At 39.3% G+C, this 24,968-nt stretch overlaps 2 protein-coding genes and 1 long non-coding RNA gene across 6 annotated transcripts; 1 reads left to right on the forward strand and 2 right to left on the reverse strand.

Moving 5' to 3' along the window:
* Positions 1 to 55: 55 nt before the first annotated feature.
* Positions 56 to 12,126, reverse strand: pomt1 (protein-O-mannosyltransferase 1). 2 transcript variants are annotated; one of them, XM_076289708.1, is made up of 19 exons: positions 11,811 to 12,126; positions 10,364 to 10,470; positions 10,222 to 10,272; positions 8,500 to 8,646; positions 8,285 to 8,393; positions 8,111 to 8,170; positions 7,904 to 7,997; positions 7,623 to 7,778; positions 6,830 to 6,960; positions 6,568 to 6,663; positions 6,368 to 6,460; positions 6,181 to 6,277; positions 3,834 to 3,926; positions 3,582 to 3,702; positions 2,673 to 2,770; positions 2,436 to 2,549; positions 2,194 to 2,320; positions 1,755 to 1,932; positions 56 to 460 (listed from the first exon to the last, which is right to left on the reverse strand). In XM_076289708.1, exons 1-19 carry the CDS (start codon positions 11,930 to 11,932, stop codon positions 286 to 288), a joined length of 2,169 nt encoding a protein of 722 aa, XP_076145823.1. In that variant the 5' UTR covers positions 11,933 to 12,126; the 3' UTR covers positions 56 to 285. The 2 variants fall into 2 exon arrangements, with proteins under 2 accessions (XP_076145823.1, XP_076145824.1); XM_076289709.1 differs by lacking the exon at positions 56 to 460 and adding an exon at positions 479 to 1,534.
* A 671-nt stretch (positions 12,127 to 12,797) lies between these two features.
* LOC143127441 (uncharacterized) lies at positions 12,798 to 23,408 on the forward strand. Its single transcript, XR_012987634.1, has 3 exons — positions 12,798 to 12,922; positions 22,876 to 22,987; positions 23,119 to 23,408. It is a non-coding gene; the product is annotated as an uncharacterized LOC143127441 (long non-coding RNA).
* entr1 (endosome associated trafficking regulator 1) lies at positions 18,632 to 24,807 on the reverse strand. Of its 3 annotated transcripts, none has more exons than XM_076288952.1 (8): positions 24,497 to 24,807; positions 23,415 to 23,489; positions 21,858 to 22,199; positions 21,670 to 21,743; positions 21,069 to 21,180; positions 20,880 to 20,942; positions 19,518 to 19,633; positions 18,632 to 18,998 (listed from the first exon to the last, which is right to left on the reverse strand). In XM_076288952.1, the coding sequence occupies exons 1-8, from the start codon at positions 24,497 to 24,499 to the stop codon at positions 18,908 to 18,910; spliced, it is 876 nt and encodes a 291-aa protein (XP_076145067.1). In that variant the 5' UTR covers positions 24,500 to 24,807; the 3' UTR covers positions 18,632 to 18,907. The 3 variants fall into 3 exon arrangements, with proteins under 3 accessions (XP_076145067.1, XP_076145066.1, XP_076145065.1); XM_076288951.1 differs by having other exon boundaries at positions 21,858 to 22,196; positions 23,415 to 23,536; XM_076288950.1 differs by having other exon boundaries at positions 23,415 to 23,536.
* Positions 24,808 to 24,968: the final 161 nt, after the last annotated feature.

Genomic DNA, 24,968 nt, shown 5'->3' on the forward strand with positions numbered 1-24,968 from the left:
ATATATATATATATATATATATATATATATATATATATATATATATATATTCCATATTACCTTTTGATCAGTCATTCCCTTACTCATTCCCAAATGCTCTCTATCTCTCTCTCTCTCTCTCTCTCTGAAGAGACAAGCTTGGTATTTTATAAATAAGGCTCCCTTCAAACACATTTGTCAATTTGTTACAACAAAACGTTTTTGGTTAAAATTGTACTCTATCAAGTGTACTTTCGGTCATGACAACTCTGTACCACTTCACTGAAGGACAACATTAGATGAGTGTTAATGTTTGCGCAGTAGAATATCCCAGCTCTCTTTCCAGCGCAGCATGGCCAACTGATCAGAAGTCATCTCAACATGGCCGTAGGTGAAGGGGGAGATGGTGTGGTAGGCCAGTAACACTGCAGACAAAGCTGCCAAAACAACCCCACCAAATGCCCAACGTTGTGATGGGGACCTAAACAATGATAAATTAATAATAGTTTCAATTTAAACATTAATTGTGATTTGATTACCTATTTTGAAATGTGAATTTCTCAGTGTGGTCATTTAGGTTCTGTTAAAGTGTTTTTTTATTATTATTTGGTCGATGATACCTGGGAAACCGGTGAACCTTTAGCCATGAAACTTGACATGATTTTAGACCCACATTATGACTGATCAGACCAGAGTTTCAGCAGCACCAGCTGAGGTCCGAAGATCACGGCCATCCAATCATGTTTTTCAGTCCTGTCCCCTATTGTGTACTGTATATTATGAAATTCCCAAATTGTTTGCATTTTTACTTTGAGAAACATCATTCTTAAATTGTACTATTTGTCCACGCAGTGTGAAAAAAACTCCCAATCCTTCTGAGAGATGCTACAAATTAACCTAATTAGTCCCAACGTGCTGGCATCAAATTCAAAATTAAGTCATATTAACATTTGTTGTGTGGTCTATGTCCAGTTTTTAATTAAATATGGGTTTACATGATTTGTAATGCATTTCATTCTATTTTATTTGCATTTTATACAGCGTCCAAACTTTTTTGAGAATCACTTATCTGTAAATAGTTTGTCACAATATATCAGCACAGGCATGACTTGAGATAGTTGCCGTGCCCCTTGACAGAATGTCATGAAATTTGGCGCAAATCTAATAGGTGGTGCTGATGTCAAATTTCATGAACTTTGAAACTTCACATCACAACATTAGGGGATGTGAATAAATGTGACCAAGTGTACACCTACCAAATATAAATTTGTAGCCTATGTGGAAAGCTACACCAGTCACGTAACTGAAGTGTTCCACTCGCGTTGCATCTACTGCTCCATTGAAGTGCTAGATTTTTTAGGAGTGACTCCTAATGAGTGGCTCAATTAGCAAGGGTGATACTCCCCCTAAAGGACCAACTTACCTTTTAACTTTACCTTTAAGTTCTTAAGTTAACTATTTTCACATTATTCTGCAAAAACAGTGTAAGTTTCATGTGCACAGGTTCACCAGTATCGTGGACATCCTTGACCAAAGACCTCTTCAGACGAAAAAACTAAATAAACAAATGACAAATGACAAAACCTACATGACTGTACTGCAAGTGGTGATGTGCACAAGGGATACCAATAATTCATATTCATGTTACAATTCTATTTTTCAGAAATACCATAAACCCCACCCTTTTCAAAAATATAAAATACTTTTCCAACACCTTCAGTAATTACAGTATCTCAATTCACCGATGACATCGACCACACAACAAGCCACCTCACCTGAGGATATGAGAGTGAACGTGTTCCAGGACAACTGGGACGAGTAAGATCTGGAAGGTGAGCGCTGGCAGGTAGTGGTAAAGAAAAAGTGTTTTCTCCATTGTGAAGAAAGGGAGGTAGTTCACAGCCCAGCCTCCGGCACACACAGCTCCAGCCTGGACCATCTGAGCCCAGCTTGCTATTGGGTTGAAACACATCGCATGCTTTTTCTTTTTAGGTCACACTATTCATTTTAGATAATAAACGTCATAAACTATGGTTTAATAGACTGGCTGACACCAGACAGATTCTTAAATCTCAACTGAGATTGAGAATGGATCTCAGTTGTAAGGAGGTTAAATAATTTGTGCACTATAGTGTTTTAGAGAAAATTCGATTCGAACATGAGGCAATGAAGCAATATTATCCCCTCACTGTCAGGCATAAAAAACGAAAATACCTTCAGGAATATCTTGTATTTTTCTGCGTCTTCTCAAGAGATATGCCAAGAACAACAGACAATACACAGCCAATGCAATGTTTGCCAATGTCCAAGTTACAAAGTTTCCAATGAGGTGAATCTGAGCCTGCAACCAAAAATACAGGAATGGGATAGGATATGATTAATATCAGCAGGCAAAGAAGGGAAGGCTGCATGTCAAGAGTAATTTTCCAGACACCAAATGAGTCACCAAACCTTACATTGTTTGAAGGATGAAGCCAATATGCAATGTTGGTATCCATGGTGATCCATTCTACAGGTGAAGAGCTATACTTGTGTTCAGACTCCTCAGCTTTCACAGACAGCATTCGCCACTATTGAAATAGCGTTATCAACACTGATATAATATACAGTACTATGAGTCTCAAGTTAACATACTATGTGAGTCAAGTTAAGCACCAAGCAAGCCAATCCTAAATACATTCACTATTATTTACCTGGAGTTCTAAAAACCTGGCGATGAAGCTGAGGTTGCAGCTGATGTCGATATGAGTGGGAGAATTGAGTTCCAGTTCCCTCTCTTTCTGTTCATGACCTGCACACAATGAAGTGGCAGATGACCTTTGGATAAGTAAAAGCTCTGGCATGTTACTGGATAGATAAGATTAAAGTACAAGTTTGACACCACAAAAGCCAAAGAAAGGCTATCAAGTCAGTTCTGAATACTCAGTCACATACACACAGTATCCATACCCACAATATTTAACTGTAATCTAAGAGAAAAAAAAAACTTCTAACCAAGGTATTTCCATGAATTTAAGATTGCATTTAGTCTGAGAGCTCTTCCTAAGTTGTACTGTATTTATCCAGAGTGGAGTGGAACCACACAACTGTGATGCAATACTAGCTGGCCCCTACACCCAATACCTATAGATCTTCTCAGACTTAAATCTACTGATAGCCATCAGAAAGAGAATATTACCTCCTCCAACTGACTACAGTATGTGCCACGGAAGGCGCTTCAGCCAGCAATATATTTCCGGTGGAGTGTCAAAACTGGGTTGTAACGGCATCTTCTGTTATATTCAGTTCCTTTCGTGTTTACTTGAACACTGAAAATCTTGCTTATGCACAGGGCAACTCTTTAACTTTGACACAAAGCTGCCAAACTGTCAACTTTGACACACATAAATCCTTGAGCATCGTGACATGCTCATTCACTAGGTGCAACACCCAACCAGGTCCGTGTAAACAGGTACGCTAAAGCAATAGCCACAACAAGTGGCTGAGAGCATTCCGTGGCACATAGGCCATAGCAATGCATCTCTACAGATCTACCGGTAAGCTTTGTGGTAAACATACACAGACACTATAATCTACAGAATATTTTTTAAGTAGTTGCATACTCCTTCCGTAGCGATGCTCCTCAACATTCCACATGCCAGTCTGTTGGTAGCCCTTATAGACTTTATCGCCAATCACCTCCAGCTGCCTGAAACCCCAGTCTGGCAAAGAGGTTCCACTAAGCTGTACATAAAATAACACAACACATAAAGTATCTTATCAGTAATGACTGAAGGCAAGGTAGTATTTTCACTGGCAACTTACAAGATATGGTGACATGATAAAAAAGAAACCAGAAATGAAATTAGGCCTACCTTCAGCACAGCTGATGTGTTAACATGGACCAATCGCACTTCTGACAAAATAGTTTTCCAGCTCTCTCTCTCGGACTCTCTGTTTAGTATATCCTACAAAGCAACAAATCAGCTCTTCAATTTACAGTTTTTCTCAGTCGCTTTGGTGCTTTTTTCAGATCAGAATTAAAATTCTCATAACTATTAGTTCAACCTCCACAACATTTAGTCATTTGTGCACATCATAGTAGCAATTTCTCCTTCCTCTGAACAAATTGCAAATACTTTTGGACATGTATCAGTTGCTTTCATACAATTCTCTGCTGTTTTTTAACATTATCATTTGCTTATGTCATGTCAGTCAAAATGAACTATACTTATGAATGCTGAATAGTCGTTCCCAATAAAACTAATAGTCTTCATTTCATTGCTTGAGTCATTACATACAAAATTGTTGAACTAGTTATCAAATTCTGTCACAATGCTGTAGAATTGCAAAGAGCATACAGTAAAAATGTACGTATTCAGTGTCTTGTACTCACTTACTCACCTAACTACAGCAATGTGTAACTTTACTGTAGTTTTCAAATGGCTGTACAAGTACTGTATAGTGCTGTCTTGAGCATGTTCAGGTAGTATCACCGATTCTGACCTTTTTTTGCATTGGAAAACACTGAGAGAACTGTCATAATGAAAACATGACAAAGCCTTTTGACTACCTTGTTCATAAACGATGGTGTCAAGACTTCTCATTTTGATGACACTGACAGTTTCATTGACATGAATACCTGCTTTTGAGGAATGGACTATCCATTTTGAGCAAGTGACGTGCTTTTGCAGGTCATCCACTAGGTTTTGCAGTTTGCACTAATTGTTTTGAGAATTGCACTAACTGCTGTGCAAATGTTAATAGTGATGTGAGAAAAGCACCAAAGCGACTGAGAAAAACTGTAATCAGCAACAAAACAAGACAGTTGAGTGCATTTCCCCGTTGTTACATTTGTGTGCGTGTGTGTGTGTGTGTGTGTGTTTATAAGCAGTGTTGGGGAGTAACGGAATACATGTACCGGCGTTACGTATTCAGAATACAAATTATGAGTAACTGTATTCCAATACAGTTACAAGTTACATAGTTGGTATTTAGAATACAGTTACATTGTTGAAATCAATGGATTACATGACGATACTTCTGTTTCATAAGTTTGTTCACTCTCTAAATAAATTAAAGCTCCTCCATTTCCCAGAGGCTCCTGAAAGCAATCTATGATGAAATTGTTTACATGTTTAAATCTAAGCCCCGCCGTCTTGCACTAGCCTCAAAACGCAGCCAGCGCGCATTATGGATGCGTCATCGGAGACCCTGAAATGACTGTTTGCACAGCAATTTTGGAGTAAAGTAAGTGGAGGTAACTCCTGTTCCTCACTGATCGTGGTTCCTGATGTCTGTCAAAGGATATTTTCCCAAGTATTAATAGCTCAGGCTACTTCGGCCAATCGTTTACACAGTTTGCTAAGCAATAGGCCTAAGCAAAGCCTAGTTCAGACCTACAATAAAACCAATTTTAGGTTTTTGAATGTCATTATTACGCGATCACGTTCATTTTGAGAGCACTGATATACAGTAGCCCATGTTTACATTTACAGGTCATTTGCGTTCCACCCGTCATATGCGCCCCTCACTTGTACTGGGTTGATGCCACCGAAAAATCTCACAGGCTACGCCTTTAAAGTAGCCTATTTATTTTGTTTGTTTTAATTAGCCTAGTTGCCTGCTTTTTTGCCTGCAGTTTTAGTGGTCACCTTGCTATTTTAAAGTTGTATCAGGTAGCTTAGTTGACTACATTCTCCTATGTGGGCCTAACACTTCAGCCATTTGGAACAGAAGAACATACCAGAATAGGCCTGTTTAGTAGGCCTAAGCAGGATTTGATGGCCGCAATCCTACACTTATAAAATGCAATTCAATGCGGAAGTAATCTAAGTATTCAGAATACGTTACTCAGATTGAGTAACGTAACGGAATATGTTACAGATGACATTTTTGGGCATGTATTCTGTATTCTGTAACGGAATACGTTTTGAAAGTAACCCTCCCAACACTGTTTATAAGAACCTTCAATGCCTCCAACATTTCTCAGGCTATGATCATTACTGAGCACAGAATCTCCATGTTCATCTCAAGTCTTTATATATGATTGTCAGAGCTGGTTTTTGGCAAATACACAGTGTAACACTCTTAAAATGAATGTGCTGAAAACAACATAACTTGAGTTGCTTTTTAACACATCTCTGTGTCGAGATAGGAACAGAGTGTACTGAATGATGGAAACAAATCACATTAACATAAACATAAACACATTAGACGTACCACTCTCCAAAGATTCTGAACCGGCATGGACACATTGAAGTCGATGTAACATGACACCTCCTGTGAGTGGGGACTCATGGGAGCAGCAACATCATGCCTGTGAAAGCACGACATATAACATCAGTCGCAAAGGCAAGTCAGTCTATGCTTGGATGGATACACTAAATCGTAGGAGTTGTAGACATACGTATTGAGGAAACGTGAGGTCATTCCATGAAGAAGCTGAATGACATCTCCATGATGGACCACTCTGGGAGGACTACTAACCACCAGGTCTTGACTGGGAAGTGTGAGAAATATGTGGTTGTAAGATAATTCAAGAAAAGAGTGAAAGAATATTTATGAAAGCAGAAAAAACATTACAAGTCTTAAAATGACAGGGATTACCTTCTTGGATCTTTGATTATCCACCAGTTGTTGACATCTTTAAAAGGGTAACAAGTTACCTGCTGTTGATGTGAACTGCCACGACCATTTTCATACCTTTGTAAGCCACAAGCAAAACATGAAAATGGTCAGCAAAAGAGAAGCATGCTAAATCAAATGAATTAATTATGAATGTTATCTAGGATTTTATTTTACTTCATCAATGAACATGAACATGTACAGTAACACAAGTATCAGGGTTGCAGAGGAACCCCAGGTCAACCTTATAGGGTAATTCGCCTTGTGAGAATGTAGCCAACATGGAACAGGTTTGCTGGAGATACTGCGGAGGGTCACCTGAGAGCCATATGCCACCTCCAGAGGCTGACCCTTTGTGATTCTGGCTAGCCCACCCTTAACAGAACAAAAGCACAGCCTTATAATACGTGTTAACAAGCAAAACTAAGGGTGTTATATAAAACAAAGTCACAGACTGTTAAGGGCCGTTCACACCAAGAACAATAACTATATCAATAATGGTAAAAAAGTATTACTCTAGCTAATATGAATGACAACGTCCACACATAAACTATAACAATAATGATGCTAATATTGTTAGTTGTCGTTATAGTTATCATTTCAGGTGAGAATGGCCCTTTAGGCAGGGATCACACTGGCAAGCGGCAGGTTTCATATCGTTCTCTATGGTGTGGCAGCAGAACGGTGGCAGCACTAGCGTAACGCTACCGTTGAACAAGCTGAGCGTTGAACTTGGTTCAAATTGTCAGTTTAGGCAAACCGTTTCTTAGGAACGTGATAGAACTTATTATGGTCTGAGCGTTGTGTTACGCTTACCGCTGCCGCTTCGTTATTTCCAGTGCGATCCCCGTCTTGTCATCCATCCTTCAGCAGGGGGGTTTTGAACATTCTAACAGAAGATTCTGTTCCACAACAATGTATGGTTCTAAAATTCCATGTTGAATTCAATGAACCCAGATATTCTTTAGAGCGTTTTCGTCACACCAGTGTGACGGTACCTGCTTCAGTGTTAATAGACTTGAGTGTTAGATACTGACCTCCAGACTGGCCTGAAAAGCGCTGCTCATCATCTGGTCATGTGGCCCACTGTGATAGAGAATGCTTAGATGGGCGTAGAAGAAAACCAGGTAGAGGACCACTGGCAGCACAATCAGGGCCAAAAACTGTGCGACAACCTGCTTCACAACCACGGCCTACTGAACCACAGGGAGATATGGCATGACATGAGACATCAAGTCGGAAAGTAAAAAGCAAAATACAGATACAGTCATTCAAAGCCACTAAGTTAAGCTAAATAATTTGTTTGTTCAGATCTCACCATGTTTAACGACTTGTCTCCTATGAGCTTCCAGACATGAACAGTTGCCAAGCCCAAAAGCAGCAGGTAGGTGAACAGACCCATGTATTTCACTCTGTCACATAAAAGAGGGGAATTCAGAATGAATGTCTCTTTGTTAAACAATGTGGCAAGCCTCTACATAAATAAATAAACATAAAAAAAACAAAAAAAACAAGATTAACTCACCCAATAGCACAAGAACTTGCCACACCCGACAGTGCCAGCCATACCCACCTGACTGATGAACTGAAGAAATGAAATAAAACACACACACACGTTAACTCCATCGTTAACTGGATATTTAATTTTTTTAAATCAGTGTTTTAAACCGCCTCTTTCACAAAAGGTCATGATACCTACTCATTTGGAGCTTTACAATAACGGAGATAGGAGACGACAGCAAGCAGCAGGAAAAAAATGAGAATAGACTCCAGTAACATGAAGCGAGACTGGACAATCAGTGAGTTCTCTGTCAAGAGATGTGTACAAAGAAAAACACTTTGTGTGAGCTACAGTGAAATTTTAGCCTCATGACATTGAAACAAATATATTCAGACATTTTGTATTAAGCTTACCAAGCAAGAGAAGCACTGATGCCATTAAAGCAACAAGATGGGAATAACCCAACTCCTGCATCAACAGATACCCCAGTGGCACACACAAAGCGCCTGATAGGGCCGGAATTACTCTGAGGCTCCAAACAGGTACATTATTGGAGTATTCTAGGAAAAGCACATGACCAAAAAACAAATAACATTAAAATATTGTGAATGCAAAGTGGGAACTGTTCTTACACATTCACTGCTACTAAGGAAACATGTAGAAATGCTTTATATTTTAATGGAGCACAACATTCTGGGATCCTTTGATCTGACAAGCACAGCTTTCAAATTGTATGATAGGGTATAGTTTGTAATGTCAAATTCAAAAATGTAATCTGATCAAATGTATTTTTTCCACAAAACAGCACTCTCTTCGACAGCTTTTTATTCAGACAGTATGCACAGCACTTCAGGCATGTTCCATATTGCTTATGACAAAAAACAGTTAGGTGGGATCAAACTATTTATTAATATCTGATTGGACAAGAGGCATTCCATTAGTGATAGGATATCTCAGGACACTCACCACTCAGACTCTTCAACACTAGCAATCACTCCATATTTTTGCATTGAACTGTCCGATGTTACTAGCCTAGAAATCGGGATGTAATTTGCAACCAGGGTAGTCTAGTAACTCTCTGTTGGCTTGCAAGCTGGAAAAATTAAACTTCTATCAGGCCAATCACATCCTGTATAGAGACGGCAACGGTGAATTTCCGCATGAATTTACTGCTACTTGAAAACAAAAAAGATGGATGCTGCTGCTGGCAAACAGCAGTTCTTGAATCGCGACTCGAGGGGGGTTGCCGGTTCAAACCCCGACCACGGCTGAAGTGCCCTTGAGCAAGGCACCTAACCCTTCAGTGCTCCCCGAGCGCCGCTGTTGTTGCAGGCAGCTCACTGCGCCGGGATTAGTGTGTGCTTCACCTCACTGTGTGCTGAGTGTGCTGAGTGTGTTTCACTAATTCACGGATTTCCCTCACGGGATCAAGAGTATATATACTTATATCCTTATACTATTGCGTGCAGAGGAAATTTGAAAGACAACCGTTCATCTCGCCCCTCGGATTGAGCAGTGCCTATGGTAAGTTCCCAGACCCTACATCTTGATGTGGGTCTGGCTCGTCAGGCTACGATGTTACATTCCCTCTGATGGAGCAGCAATTTCATGAATTTCATGATGTCAGATTTGACAGTTATGGAGTGAAAAAATGGAGTAAATGAAGTTGGGTGAATGTTCAATTTAACATGTAACATATAGACAGGCAAATATAGAAATGACTGTGCACATATAGCCTCTCTCACTGAACTTGTTCAGTTTGTTCACTTTGCAACTCTTGCAACTAATTGTAAGCAGTGTGCACATTCGTTAAGGGCTTCTGCTACGACAGTGTAACATTACGATTAATGTTATGAGTTATGAATGCAGTCATAACTACTTCTGAATGGTTATTTGTAATTCTTTACTAGACAACAAATTGAAACAATGCATCACCAATGTGTTACCAATTTGTCAGACACCAAAATTCATGAAGTTTCTGTGTGGTTTGTAGTGGTTCCACAAACATCTTAGAACAGCAGACCCCATGGTTATTATTCTTTATATTGAAAAAGCTATAAAATAACAGATAGTGGATCAGTCAGTCAATCAATCCCATCACACTGAAAAATATATTTAAAATAAAAAATACTAACCTGCTCCTATTCTGTTCCAGACAAAGTTGCCATCAAATCCTCCCAGATAGGCTGTATGAAAGCAAATGTCAGATTAAGGCTACTTTTAGGCAACAAGGGGAAGATTCAGTGTTTTGTATCAGGCTCCAAGGTGCACGCTTACCTCCAAGCGCAAGTATCATATGGCCAAATGGTGGTCCACTCTCGTCAACGAAAAATACTTGTTTCATATAGAGAGATACAAACTGTCCATAATAAACCTCATCAAACCTACAAAAAGAAGAACAAAGAATACACAGCTTTTGGATTAATTTACCAAATATTCGCATTAGTGTTTAGAGTCCCTGGCATGGAACTATGAGACATTTCTATAATATTGATTTACAAAAACCAAGGTTTCAGTCAACTTTCCACCAAAATTCATTTTAATGTGAATAACTAGGTAAATTCTGTCATAGGCTAACCAATCAAGGAGGAATATCTTTCAATAAACAAATCACATCCTAATTTGCAAAGAGGCAGCTCATTAGAAATATAAAAGTTCTGAAGTTGCAAGAGCAGAAGATTCTCTGCAAAGAAAGTAGGCCTAATATACGTCAGCCAGAGAGTTTATATCTATTATTTTTTAATCATCCTCTGCATAATGGAAGACTGGCATTAAAGTTGCATTTCCACAGATGTTCTATGGCCTATGATAGTAACTCAGTGCATACTTCTAAGACCAAATATCTGACATGGTTTAATGTATCATTTACTGCTTTTAAATTCCTGCCATTTCGTAAACGAACAATTGTTAGAATTCAACAAAAGTATTCAACCGCCCTAAAAGTCAAAAGCACATGGGTTTAAATACTTAAAGTTATACACCACAGTTTTTAATGTTAGCAAATATACATTGGCTTTGGAAATATTTGATTTTAAATAGATACAATAAAAATGCTAGAATTATAATGTATGGAATATTGTAATTGTGATGTTGAATATGGGGTGTTGAATATTGTTGTGTCACTGTAAACATTGCTACGGTTTTCAAATCATATTTTCTACACTATATTTCATGGGCGTGCCTTTTGCTATGATTATGGCACACATCCATGCATTCACTACTGTTTCAACAACCTTGCAATGTTTGTTTTTGTTCAGAGGGATTTAAGTCTGGACTTCAGAGGGTTTAAGTCTGGATTCATTTGTGAAAAGGGATTTTTTTTCATATCCAACATCTAGTTTTAAGTGAATTGTATTATGTATTTTGACAAGTAGGCTACATTTTAAACTGCTACAACAAAATTCCCTGATATTCCATGACTATGCCCCAAAAAATTATAAAAAAATCCCTGACTTTCCATGTCTGGAATAGACTTTGTAAAATTCCATGATATTCCAGAAATCCCATGACCCGTGGGAACCCTGGAAATTAGTTGAAATGTGTCGGTGGAAAGTTCTACAAACAAGACAGTTCTAGCTATTAAAACGTTTGTGGCAACAGTGGATAGTGGACTCCGTGGTGGTCTGTTAACAGAAATTAATGCACTTAATGAATTAGCCTACAACCTCGACCGTGCATTAATTTCTGTTAACAGACCACCGTGACTGACAAATTCACTACTCACACAACAGCTCTTGGAAACTGAATCCCGTACAGCCTGGTCAGCAGTCCGAGAAGAGTAACAAGTAGCAGTAAAACATTGATCTCGACTTTGACTGTTACCGGTAGCTTATGAGAACTGAGCATTATAATGTTACGTTTGTGCTAAGGATAATGTGAGAAATAAACTACTGGCGGCAGCTCAAGTGGCCATCTGCAAGCATTAGCGAAAAAACTAAAGGAACGGTCTAATTTAAACATTCGAACGATGCTGATTAATGCTCGCTACAAGCCAAACTGGTTCTTGCCACAAATACTATTTCCAATCAGTGTGTTGTGTGTGGAGTCAGTTCAGGAATTTAACCGCAACTCCAATGTCTTTTCCGGCCACAATTTCTGGAAGGGAGACAGTCCAATATCAAAATAAAAGCCCAAGAGAAACTAGATAACCTATAGTCCTGAAAGCACTTTGACCACTGCATCAAGGTTGTAGGCTAGCCTATCTACAATCTTTGAGTAGCCTAAGGTGTGTATAGCCTTCGAGAGCTTCAGGGCCAGCAAGGTATGTAATTTTCGCATGTTAACTTTTGGAGAGGCTGTACGCTACTGGTGCCATAGGTGTTTGAACTTGTAGCCTAGTTTCTTATATCTCTTTAACAGAAATGTGATTATTATTTTATTTTTAGCCAAGGGCGTCGTAGTGGGGGGACAAGTGGGAATAAATTACCCGGGCCCCAAGTGGGGGGAGGGCCCCTAAGGAGTTGAATTTTATTTTCCTTAATAATAAATAATTTCCTTAATTTAAAGATCTTAATAAATGTTATTAACTAATATAGATGCAAATATTTCGGGTAAATGCATCAGTTGATTGATGTATTAAATTGTGTCCAAGCCAACATTGTTTGAGGGCAGGCACCCTCTACCTTGCACGAAATGGTTCAGTCCGCCTTCCCCTGCTAGGCGCATTTTTGAAGTAAGGTTCATTCTGCCGAAGCTGCCATGCAGACGGGCACGGTGTGAAGATGCCTAAAGTCTAAGAAAGCTAAATCCGGTTCCCAGAAAAGAAAAGAGAGGCAAGAAAGGGAGAAAAAAGAAATGAGGGAAAACAAGTATTAACAGCCTTCTTTCCCAAGAAAGGTGAGCCCAATGTGAAAGCAATAGGCTAGTCTACAAATGAAATGAACTCCTGAAGTTACAAAACACTTCAATACCACCGCGAATCCGCGATTATCAGTGCTAAAACAGCATTAACACAAAATTAGAAATAACATGATGCCTGATTTATAGCCTACCACAACAATTTAATAGCCTACTAATTCGAAAATTATTATGAGCTAATAGCTTAACTTAGTAGACACAATGATATATAGGTTCATGAGGAAAGGCTGTCAAATTAGTAGCAAAGCTAACTTGTGAAACGCATCACACTCAGTTAGCTATAGATAGCTGTTCTCTCAGCCAAAAGTGTTCAATTTGTATAGATAGCTGTTCTCTCAGCCAAAAGTGTTTTCATTCATTTCATGTTCTAGCTTTTAAACATTCTTCAAATAAAACAGAAATTCAGTGAAGTCTTGGGTAATAATAAGATTATTTTCTGTTATACAGTACATATAAGAGTTGTTAGATTAATTCAATTCAATTAAATTAAATTAATTTATTGGTTGGGGGGGGGGGGGCATGGCCACCACTTGTGCATAGGGCCCTGTTTTTAGCAACGAGACAATTAAATAACTAATAAAACTAATTTTGATCATTCCATAGATCAGAAAATTGCCAAGTAGTTAAAGAGAAGATGTAGAGGAAGATACTGTAGAGAAAGTAATTTTCATCATGTTTTTAGGGATAAAAGGCTATGATATTAACAAACTCTCCCGTTAAACAAACCTTTAGAAAAGGGAAGTTTTGTACATGTAAGTGTTGCCTACTGAAGAGATTTTCTGCACAGACTGAGGGGAGCAAAAATCATTTTGAGATGGTAATTGTCACTATAGTATGGGGAATCGTGTAATTTTAGGAACAGTTCATATAGATTTTTGCAACTGGTGATTTTTTACTTGCTAGGACCCCATTGAATACAAAGCAACCTGTTTCCAATTTTTTTCTTCATTTTCAGTGCCAAAATTCAAGATGGCGGACAATATATGCAGACAAATAATATAAAGTCTTAAAGTGGTCAATTTTTTTGATAAATATACACATAACAAGGTAGACAAGTGAGATACAGACTTTTTACAAAAGATGTATTGCAACATTTGCCAAGAAATTTGGAGAAAAAATGGAAAAAATAGAAGAAAAAAAATCTGCATCTTGTTTCATTATTGAAGAGTTCAACAAAACATTGTCATTGTCACTCAAGTATTTATCCTCACCACTGTCACTGTCTTTTTAATATTGGTGCACATCTCCTCAGAGCTTTCACACCTGCAAAGTTGTGTGAATGGTTACTCTTGCAAGAACACCTTCTACTGCATTGGCTGGCAAGACAACAGCACTTCACAAGCTCCACAACAGCCTCTTGTGCTGGTGGAAGTTTTGACAGAACAGGAGCCCATTGCCCATCAACAATTTGCCTCCATCCCAGTGAAAGTGAGTCAAGAATCTTTGGAGCAGGCACTGTATCTTGTGCCCAAACATTTGCTTGCCTGTGTGCTCTCAGAATTTCAATTTCAACTTAATTTCACTTATAGAGCATCAAAACATTACCCATGTCTCATGGCGCTTTACAGAGTGTTAAACATTCAGACAGAGCCCATGAGTAACAGGGGCGAGGGAAAAACTCCCAAGAATTGGAGAAACATATAGGATGAAACCTCAAGCAGATCCACGACTCAAGGGCCTGACCCATCTGCCTGGGGTCAGTTACAGGACAGTAAGGTCTATATACAGAGAATAGAACATGGTATTTAGAGCCACCTGAGGTATATGTTACAAAGTGGTTGGATGGTTACATATCCAGTATGATAATGCATGAATCCTATTTAGTGTTAAGTTCAAATAGTCCAGTGTAGGGGATGAATTGTCCATAGGGATTAGGAGTTGTCATCGGGCAAGTAGTGGGTCTCTAGGCTGCGCGGGCAGGAATCCGAGCATGGAGACAGCAATAGGCGATGGTAGGGCAATCATAGGGATTGGATTGCCCTAGTTCCCGAGTTCTAAGGGCTTTAGCTGTTTGAAAACCAGGTTTTGAGGAGCTGACACACAAATTTATCACATCCAGCTAACACGTCTGGAGATGAATGAGGACCTACTACATCCTACAAAGTGTGTTAATGACATCATGATGACTTGATTGACTTGAAACAGATACCTTTCCTTTCCCACAGGGTAAACTGTAAATGGCGGGACAAACGGTTGTCTTTCAATTTCCTGATAGGATACAATAGGATACCTGATAGGTCCACCGACTCTATGCACGATGTGATTGGCCGGACCGAAGTTTGGTTTTTCCACCTCACAAGCCAACGGAGAGTTGCTAGACTACCCTGGCTGGAAATTACATTTGCTGCCGCTAGGGTGCGTCAAGATCTCTAGGCTGAGATGTATCTTTTGTCGACATTCTCCAGTGCCCATGATAATGAGACTGTCTTTGTTGATGTCTGGTACCCTGTGAAGGGCAAGCACCAAGACATCTGTGTGACATATGTAGATATGTGGGGTTTTGCCAAAATTACTTACTGCTACTGCCACCTTTGTGTGTGTGAACTGTGACTGGCAGTTTACATAGTTCAACAGCTTAATGAGCAAGGTAGAGGACGAGGTTGGTTTTGGTTTCCTTCGATCCCAGGAAAGCTTTAGATAGATAGATAGATAGATAGATAGATACTTTATTGATCCTCAAGGGGAAATTCAAGGGTCTCGGTAGCATACAGACATAACACACAACATGCACTTACAGCAGAAGTGGTAAACATAAGTGTAAGTATAAACATATAACTAAACTCCACTGTACAATAAAGACAGAAGAAGATAAGACAGATAAGAAAACAAACAAAACTAAATACTAAATACACTATATAAGTTAAATTAAGAAAGTCCAATGTGCTTGAGGGTGATCAAGCATAAGACGCTTGTAGTGACAGGGCCAGGACTGGTGATGTGCTAAAGGGAGTGAGTGTCATGGTGAAGGTGCAAACAGTAGTCCAGCCATAGTCCTTAGTTATGTGTGCCTGGCAAGGTGCTCAAGAGAGTGAGTGTCATGGTGAAGGTGCAAAAAGTAGTGCAACAGTGCAAGAGTAAGGTCTAGAGACCAGCATAAATAATATAGACAAATAGGGGAGTAAAGTGTAATGTAGACAAGGTAAAATAAAAAAACTATTTCAGTGCAAGAACAGGTTGAGGTAATAGGGTTATAGCCATTCAAACCATTTAAAGTCTTTGAAAGGGTGTAGTTTTGTATTTTGCATCCCTTATCATGTGCTTTTCCTATTGTATGGACCTGTTTTGTCCTGTCTTTCATGGAGTTTGTGATGGTATAGTTGTTAAATAATAAGTAGCCTATATGTCATTGTAGCCTCGTGCCTTACTTTCAACATTTTCGAAGAAGCATTCTGCCAGATCTTAGCAACAGTCCATGTCACTTTTCCTGACAACCATCTCCTGCACAACAGCCATGCCATCTATTAAGATGCTATCCAATGTGTATGGATGGAGGCAGACTTAGGCTTGCATATAATCAACAAATGCATATGTTCCCACAATTTCCTGCAAGTCCTGTTAACAGAATTATTGAAGACCAAAGAGCTCATTGTGGACTTCAGGAAGTCTAAAGCTAGCACACACCCCTATTCTCATCAATGGGACTGAAGTGGAGTGTATCACCAGCTTCAGATTTCTGGGTGTCCACATATCTGAGGACCTCTCTTGGACCCTCAATAACTCTACCCTGATCAAGAAGGCTTACCAGCGTCTCTTCTATCTGAGGAGGCTAAAGAAGGTCCACAGCCTCCTCAGATCCTGGTGAACTTCTACCCCTGCACCATCAAGCGTATCATTACCAACTGTGTCACAGTTTGGTATGGCAACTGCTCTGCCCACGACCGAAAAGCATTGCAGAGGGTGGTGAAAACTGCCCAACGCATCACTGGTTCCTCACTCCCATTGAGACCATCCAGGGCAAGTGATGCTTGCATAAGGCGCACAGCAGGTTCAGAGGAAGCTTCTTTTCTGCAGCTGAACTCTAGCTCTGCATTCTGGTGACAACCAACCTACAAAGCCCCCCCCCCCCCCCCCCATGTATGTCGTTTATACATTGTTCACATTACATAGTCATATTTATTCTGCTCTTATAAGGTGCACTGCACATATTTATATTACTCTAAACCTCTCTACCTTATATAAATCAACTGTACTACTGTCTACACTGCACTAAATTTCTTGACATGTCTATGCACCACCTGTCTATACTTTGTATATCAAATTGCACTTTTCTCCTTTTTTTGCACTTCTGGTTAGACGCAAACCACATTTCATTGTCTTCATACTTGTACTCTGCAATGACAATGAAGTTGAATCTAATCTAATCTAATCTATTGGGGTGAGTGGTGCAGAACATTACTTTAATTCAAATGATTATTAGGTTATGTGAAGGAAACTTTTAATCAGTCAATGTGTTTTACCAACATTGGTTTTACCGGGTATGCCAATAAATAGCATAATGGTGGTTACACCCATCACTGGTTGATAATCATGACATCTTATGTCACCCATGGTCATATTTATTACCTAAGCCATTCAATTTTATTAGAAAATGATACAATTTTATTCAATTTTATTAGAAAAATGATAATACCTAACATATCCATTTAAAATGTTTAAAAAGGCTATTTGCCATTGTTGGTGATATATCCGCCATCTTGGATTTTGGACCTGTGCAGTCTGGGAAAAAATTGGAAACAGGTAGTTTTGCAAACTATAGGGTCTGAAGAAGTGAAAAAACATAATCTATATGAAATGTACCAAACACCTTTTTTTGCTACATATCGCCCTGCACTACTATACCAAAAAGAAAAAGAATCAAGACAGTCTCCAAAAATTAACTACGGAGCTCTAGAGGGGTCATTGCAAGGTATTTTTTGGTATATATCCAGAAAGCGTGGGCTCGTTTTACTAAATTGTGCGCTCATTTTACTAAATTGTGCTCTCATTTTAATTGTTGTAAATTGAGCGCACAATTTAGTAAAATGAGCGCACTATGTAGTAAAATGTGTGCACAATTTACTAAATCGTGTGCACGTTTTACTAAATTGTGCGCACGATTTACTAAATGGAGAGCACAATTTAGTAAAACGTGTGCACGATTTAGTAAAATGAGCGCACGTTCTCTCGATACACAAAAATATCTTGCAATGACACCTCCTGGGCTCCGTAATTAACAAACAAAAATGATGGGCACAGAAACATTAGCCCACCTTCGGACATGGGCAGAAATCTAATTTCCCCATTGGATGAACAGTAAGCTAACATTTTCTCAAGAGCAATTTGTGAAGGGGAAACAAAAATGTAGCCAACATCATATTATGTTCATAGTTGAAAGCCTAGTTGTTATTATTGATCAGTGGTGTTTCTGGCATGCCATATTCTTTGTACAGGAATTAGCATCCCACTTAACCTAAATAACACACCTACTTGCTTAGCCTACTGTATCCATAATACAAACACACTTCATTAACATAATGCGGTGCAACAACAGTTATGAAACAATGCAAGCCCATGGGTTCTGTGCAAAAGCTTACTTGAAGTCGGCTAACAAGTATCCTGTTTGTTGACATGGCTGTCAACAAGCACCACACAATTGTGTATAATTGTATATAATTATGTATGCAGTCACAAAATAAGTCAACATAGGACTACAAGAAATAGATTTATTGAGATTATTACCATTGATTGTTATCGTGGATGGGACTAAACTGGATGGTAAAAGGTACATACTGAGAAAACACTGAACCCATGTTTGGAAATTAGGACACTGATCGCAAACTATTCTACAAACTGCTACAGGAACAGAGAAGCAATACCTTAATTATACATGCCAAAATATTAAATATACTTAATAGCAAACATTGTTAAAGAAACAACCTTCATCTGAATTTTATTAAAAGGCACTAATACAGACTAGTCATGTCACTAGTCATGTGCTATGTTCTCTGTGATCTTGTCAATCGAGTTGAGCATCTGAGATACAAGATGTAATGTTTCTGCTCCCGTCAATAATTGCCTAAAGAGAAAGAGAGAGGGAGAGAGAGAGAAAGAGAGAGATGTTCATGTTGGTGAAACATTTTGTACATCTAACCTTTTGATTCTCATACTTTTAACATCTACATTTTAAAAGCTTTACCTATAGTAAACACTGATTCTCAAGCACTAAAAACCAATATAGCCAAAATCAAGGATTTGGGGGGGTGGCTAAATTAAAATCAACCATGATGCAAATGATGTAAGACAACAAAAACTGAAAACTTCCATATGAGTTGTATGAGTAGTTTTTATAGGCACTGTACATTGCCAAAAGACAGGAGTTGGAATATTAGCAAGCTTATCAGTATCAACAGGGATGTTGGTGTTGATGACAACGTTTTGAGCATGCCTTATGAGTAGGAAATAATGAATTCCATACTGTTTCTTAAAGTGACTAGGCAAGGTAATAACACTATGGTAACCTGCTGAATAACCTCTGAAATGACTGATTTGCTCGTCTCAATTATAGAACATAAACGTTTGGGTACTTAGTGCATACTTGATGGAAGTTTCAGCATCACGTGTTGCTTTGCTGAGATATTCAGAGGCTGTGTGTGTATTGCGCTTCATGGCATTCATGACAGCCACTTCTCCCCTGTACCCCTCCAGTTGGTCCTGTAAAGCAGTTTGTTACACCATTAAACATTTACTCAGCAACTCTTTCTTCATTGCTTCTAGACCACCAGAGGCCATTTAAACTTACTACCTCAGGCATTCTGTTGCTGGGATTATTTTTGTTTAATGACCAGTGATAAGCGTACAATATTAAATCCCTTTGAGCACACCAGATCTTTCTCTGCAATCTCCTCACTTTTCTGATTGAACAAGATTTAAAGGAGAATTCCGGTGTGATATTGACCTAAAGTGTGTTGAAACATGATACCGAGTGTGAACGTATGTCTCATAGCTCATCTCGGCTTGTCCCCTGCACTCCGAAATCTGGCGCTAGTTAGTCGATGCTACCAACAGGTTTTCAAAGGGGGTATGATAAGTACGATAAGGGATCAAGTATGATAAGGGATCAGATTCCAAAAATAATTCCGTGGAAATGCATGGATTGCAGCAGCAACTGGAATCCATGCATTTCCACGGAATTATATTTGGAATCTGATCCCTTATCATACCTGTTCATTCGTACTCGTCGCTCGACTTATCGTGACTAAATTCAAGATGGCGGCGAACGGTAAACTTCCTGAAGGTACTGTCTGTATAAATCATCTTGTAAATAAACTACCAGTGCTTTTTCAAAGTTCTCAATGTCTCGTTTCAAATGTCAGGGCCCTCGGAAGTCTACCAATGAAGTGTGGAGCTACTTTGAGCCTCGTAAATGGTGTAAAACAGTGATTTATTTGCATGGCTAGGCCGATGCCCGAGGCTCCCCCTTTGAAAACCTGTTGGTAGCATCGGCTAACTAGCGCCAGATTTCGGAGTACAGGGGACAAGCCGAGATGAGCTATGAGACATACGTTCACACTCGGTATCATGTGTCAACACACTTTAGGTCAATATCTATCACACCAGAATTCTCCTTTAAGCATGCGTGGTGTAGCTAGTTTTTTAAGCACCCATCGGTGATTTCATATCCTGTTTGCTGTCTTTTTTTATTGACACTGATGGATTTGCTCTCGATTGAGATAGTGATATGTTTGCTTGTGTGTGTATACATGCGTGCATGTGTGTCTACAGACTTGTGAGCAGTGCAGCATGACAACTCTGCAACAACAGACCAAGTAGATTTTTTACAGTGTGTGTGCGCACGTTTGTGAGTGTGTGTGTGTGTGTGTGTGTCTGTGCCCTTTAGTACACCAAGAAACAACAGTAATACAATGTTAAGACCTGGTATTCCATAAGGTTCTCAAACCTGTAGTTGATGAATTTCTTGTTTCAGTTTTGTCACTGTATTTTCTGCCTTGATTGCTCGTTTCTGAAAGTCAGACAACAGATCGCGGAGGAGATAAAAAAATCAATAAAACAGACCAACATTAAGGCACTCCAGCAGCCTGCAACTTGGAACCATATAGGGGAATAGGAACTTGCATGCAATACATACAGTCATTAGCTGAAGATTCTGTTCAACAGACTGAACCATCGTCTCCAAAGCTTTTGCCTCCCGCTCATCCTGGACCTTCTTATTCTGCAACTCCTCAGTAAGGTGTCTGATTCTGGAAAACAACAGTATAAATAAGATAAATGTTGACCGTATACATTGGACATATGCTCATATTCAGTATCATTTGAAAACAGACACAAACAGATTTATTCAGGGCCAGAAATTACGTTTCAATATAGGATTACATCATTGTCTATGAATCTACAACAACCCTATGTTGTTTTTGCTCCGGAAGATTCCTTTAAGTGATCATGGTTAGATCATCAATACCAATCTCTGTCCCACTTATTTCCTAACAGTCTTCACTATCCTATCCAAATGAAATCCACCAGCGTGGAATGTCCCATTTATAGGCTTATCCTTACCCCCACCTCCCACCACCTTTTTTTTAATGATACAAGATACCCCTACAACATCTGCAGTCACAGAAAAGACTAAGTGGGGTTTTGGATAACCTTTTTTCTATTTCCACAGTAATGACAACATACAATTTCAACGTCTGTATAATAGTTACACATTGCTATGCAAACATGACTATTACCTTTGGTCATCAATCTCTGACTTTTTCAAGAGCTCCTTGATGTGCTTCTTTAACTGAGCATTCTCCTCTTTTAGCTAGAAAAAGTAAGCAGAAAGCAGACGATTCTATTGAAATTAAATATTCAAAACTTTGCGTAAAGTAAATGTAATGTATACTTTTGTATAAAATTGTCAATAAAATGCACAAACCTTCGGATGTCTTCCATTTCCATACTCAGCATTGCTTTTACAGGTCTGGTATGGTACATCAGTTATGAAAGTGTCTTTCTCAGCTTCATAATTCTCAAAGCTTGTAAAAGGATAACCATCAGACAAAGCAATCCTTTCCATAGGTCCACAAAGACCCAAATTGTGTGCCTCCTCAAAGGCTAGTGGTTGATAACTTCCAGCCCACTCCTCTTCTGGCTCATCAATGTTGGTGTGTTCTTGGGAGATACTGTCAATAAAATAATGTCCTTTTTGGTCTTCATCAAAGCCTTTAGCTGGCAGGGAGCAGTCCCGTTCTGGTAGATCCGCACGGACGTACGTCTTCTGCAACAATTACATAATGGAATAATCATGTAATCATCAAGACATTAAACAATTAAAATGGCAGTTCCATTTGCATGTAATGAGCTGCACTTACAATAACCCAGAGTGTATTAATGGAGATGTGGGTAGAGAAATGTCGTGGATACCATATACTGTACAACAGTGGTTCTTAACTGGTCTGGCTTTGATACCCACAATTTCCCATGTTCATAAAGTCGCGACCCATATATATATATATATTATAGCGTTTAAGACAACAGATTTGGTGAGCTACATGCTAAGACAGGCGAAGTGCCTGTAGGCCTAATACATTTGTGAAGTCTCCAACTCCTGATGTCACCTTAAAGTACTTGACAGGTCTGTCTTTGACAGGTGTACTTTATTATGAGGCATTTTCGCTCATGTTCCAGCAATTGATTCTGCACCATTTCGTCTCAATTTAAGTCTATTTGAAATGGGCGATTTCTTCTCTTTTTTTAACCACAAGCTCCGCGCCCCACCCAGAATGGTTCCGCGACCCACTTTTGGGTCCCGACCCACCAGTTAAGAATCACTGCTGTACAACATGGCTACAAATGAATCAGCACAGCCTTCAGAAGATAGGGCTGATGAGAGTTGAATCATATTGCATGTTCAAAACAATTTAACATTCATATTTTTATCTCTGGCCTTCCAGCTACAACAGTGACTCCTTTCACTGGCAAAGAAGGCTAATTTAACTAAAGAGAAGGTGAAGGTGTGGTCAAGGGGCTTCATTCCTTTTCAACTGTGGAATTACCATGGTTCAGGTGAAGAATTATGTGATGTGCTATGATGTGAAAACAATATTTGCTAATTCAAGTTCTAGGCTACATCTCTGTGCTAAGGCAATTTCATAAAAATAAAAAAGACTAATACATGTCCTATGTTTTCAATACAGGGAGATGACTCCTGCCCTTAATCCCCGATACAGACCCCCCCTGCGGTCATTTCCCGGTCCCGCCCTGTCTCTCTCTCTCCCATTAGCTTACTGTCACTCTTCACTGTCCTAAAATGATAGAATAAAGAAGCCTAAAAACTTTTAAACAGCCCTTTATGAATGTGCAGTGCAAAACTAAGTACTAGGATATGTAACAAACTGTAAATCAAGGTCATTATTGTCTGAGAGAACTGCCAACTTCGTAAAACTTGTGGTGTAGGCCTTAGTTATATTTGAAATAAACAGCAAAACTGTACCTCTTTTGTGACATTACATTTCCCATCAGAGGCCAGAGGAATACTTGCATGCTGTTCTTTGCTTCTGATGAATTCCTTGAAGGAAAATGGATTTAACTCATCTTCCCTTTCTTGAAGGTCATCTAAATGAAATTCATACACATTTATACTAAAGGAAATACCTTTCAAAACATTTTAATAGAACATTAAAAAGACAAGCTAAACACAATGACATGTTGTCAGGGTAGGCAGGCTATAATCCAGTTGTAACAGACATGCTCAGAACATAGCCAAATGCCCAAACAGATGCCAATCAGTTCAGTTGTGACAAAAAGTCTTGAACATTGTGCCCCAATTTAAAACACAGGAATAGTGCAATTCAGACAATGAGCAAAGTGTCGGGTTCATGAAAGTAATTGCTATTGTGTGTTGTTTGGGAGCTTTGAGCTGATGTTTGCGCATGCTCCATTTTGGAAGGAGCGAGCACACTGACGTAGCCTACTTCTCCCATCCTAGTAGGGTCCCCACTCCCCAACACAGCTAATTCACCCAGACCCCGTTTACTTAATACTTATTAGACATTCTCTGATTCACCATCTCTCACACAGGGCTCAACCTATCCTGGGCTCCCTCATACGGCTCACACATGGGCACGCCTCCAGCAAGCCATCCCACAACACCATTTGTAGCGAAGGTAGAACATTCACCTCGCCCGGCCTCGAGCCCACTTATCCGCTGGTACGTGACCGCAACACCAAAGAGCCAGGCCGTAGCGATGGCACTCTGGTCAGCAAATCACCAATGAAAAATAGGAGGAGCACTGAATAGCCTTTGACAAAATAATGTATGGGACTACAATCATGCACTGCGCCTTCACATTAGCTAACGCTGGAAACCATCACATGAACTTAACCTACGGATAGAAGTGAGTTTAGTCGAGATTTCTCGAGAATTGTTCCTAGTGCATTTGCGTTACATTAGGCCTACCATAGGCTACGTGTATTTATTTTACTGTCTATGGTATTTTACTCTCTTAATGTGTACATAGACCTCACGTGACAGAGACAACATAAAAGTCTAGCAGTAGGCTAGCCTGTACTTACCATCTGGATCGGCCAGTCTCTTGCCTTTTGACATTGCAACGAGACAATTAATTAGTTAACCAGAACCAGCTTGCCTGGGGGGTAACGTTGACAGTCAGCATCGATCAGTTTGCCATCCCATTAAAAAAGTAAACGAAACCTTGCAAGTTGACATTGTGCCAACATTCTATTGCTTTATCTATAGAGAAAACTACTACATGCAACTTCGAATAAGTTACTGATGCATTTTAGAAAAAGGGTAACCAAATAATAAGTTGGTGAAAGTGCACGTTATTCATCAGAACTTCAAGCTACTACATCCCCGTACGACCGTCTCCAGTATGGCTGCTCTGAATGTAGGCTAGTTACCGTTGTCAAAATAAAAGTTGTAAAAAAAGTATTTTAGACTCGACGAACAAACAACTATATGGGCTGAAAGAGGTTCAGATGAAAGATGAGCTCAAAATAATTGTCTGAATTCTTATCAGAGGAG

This window comes from Alosa pseudoharengus, unplaced genomic scaffold (genome assembly GCF_046254945.1).
Source record: "Alosa pseudoharengus isolate Yale_2024_CS ecotype anadromous, Long Island Sound unplaced genomic scaffold, YU_APseudo_1.1 YU_APseudo_1.1_scf_17, whole genome shotgun sequence".
Classification (NCBI taxonomy): domain Eukaryota; kingdom Metazoa; phylum Chordata; class Actinopteri; order Clupeiformes; family Clupeidae; genus Alosa; species Alosa pseudoharengus.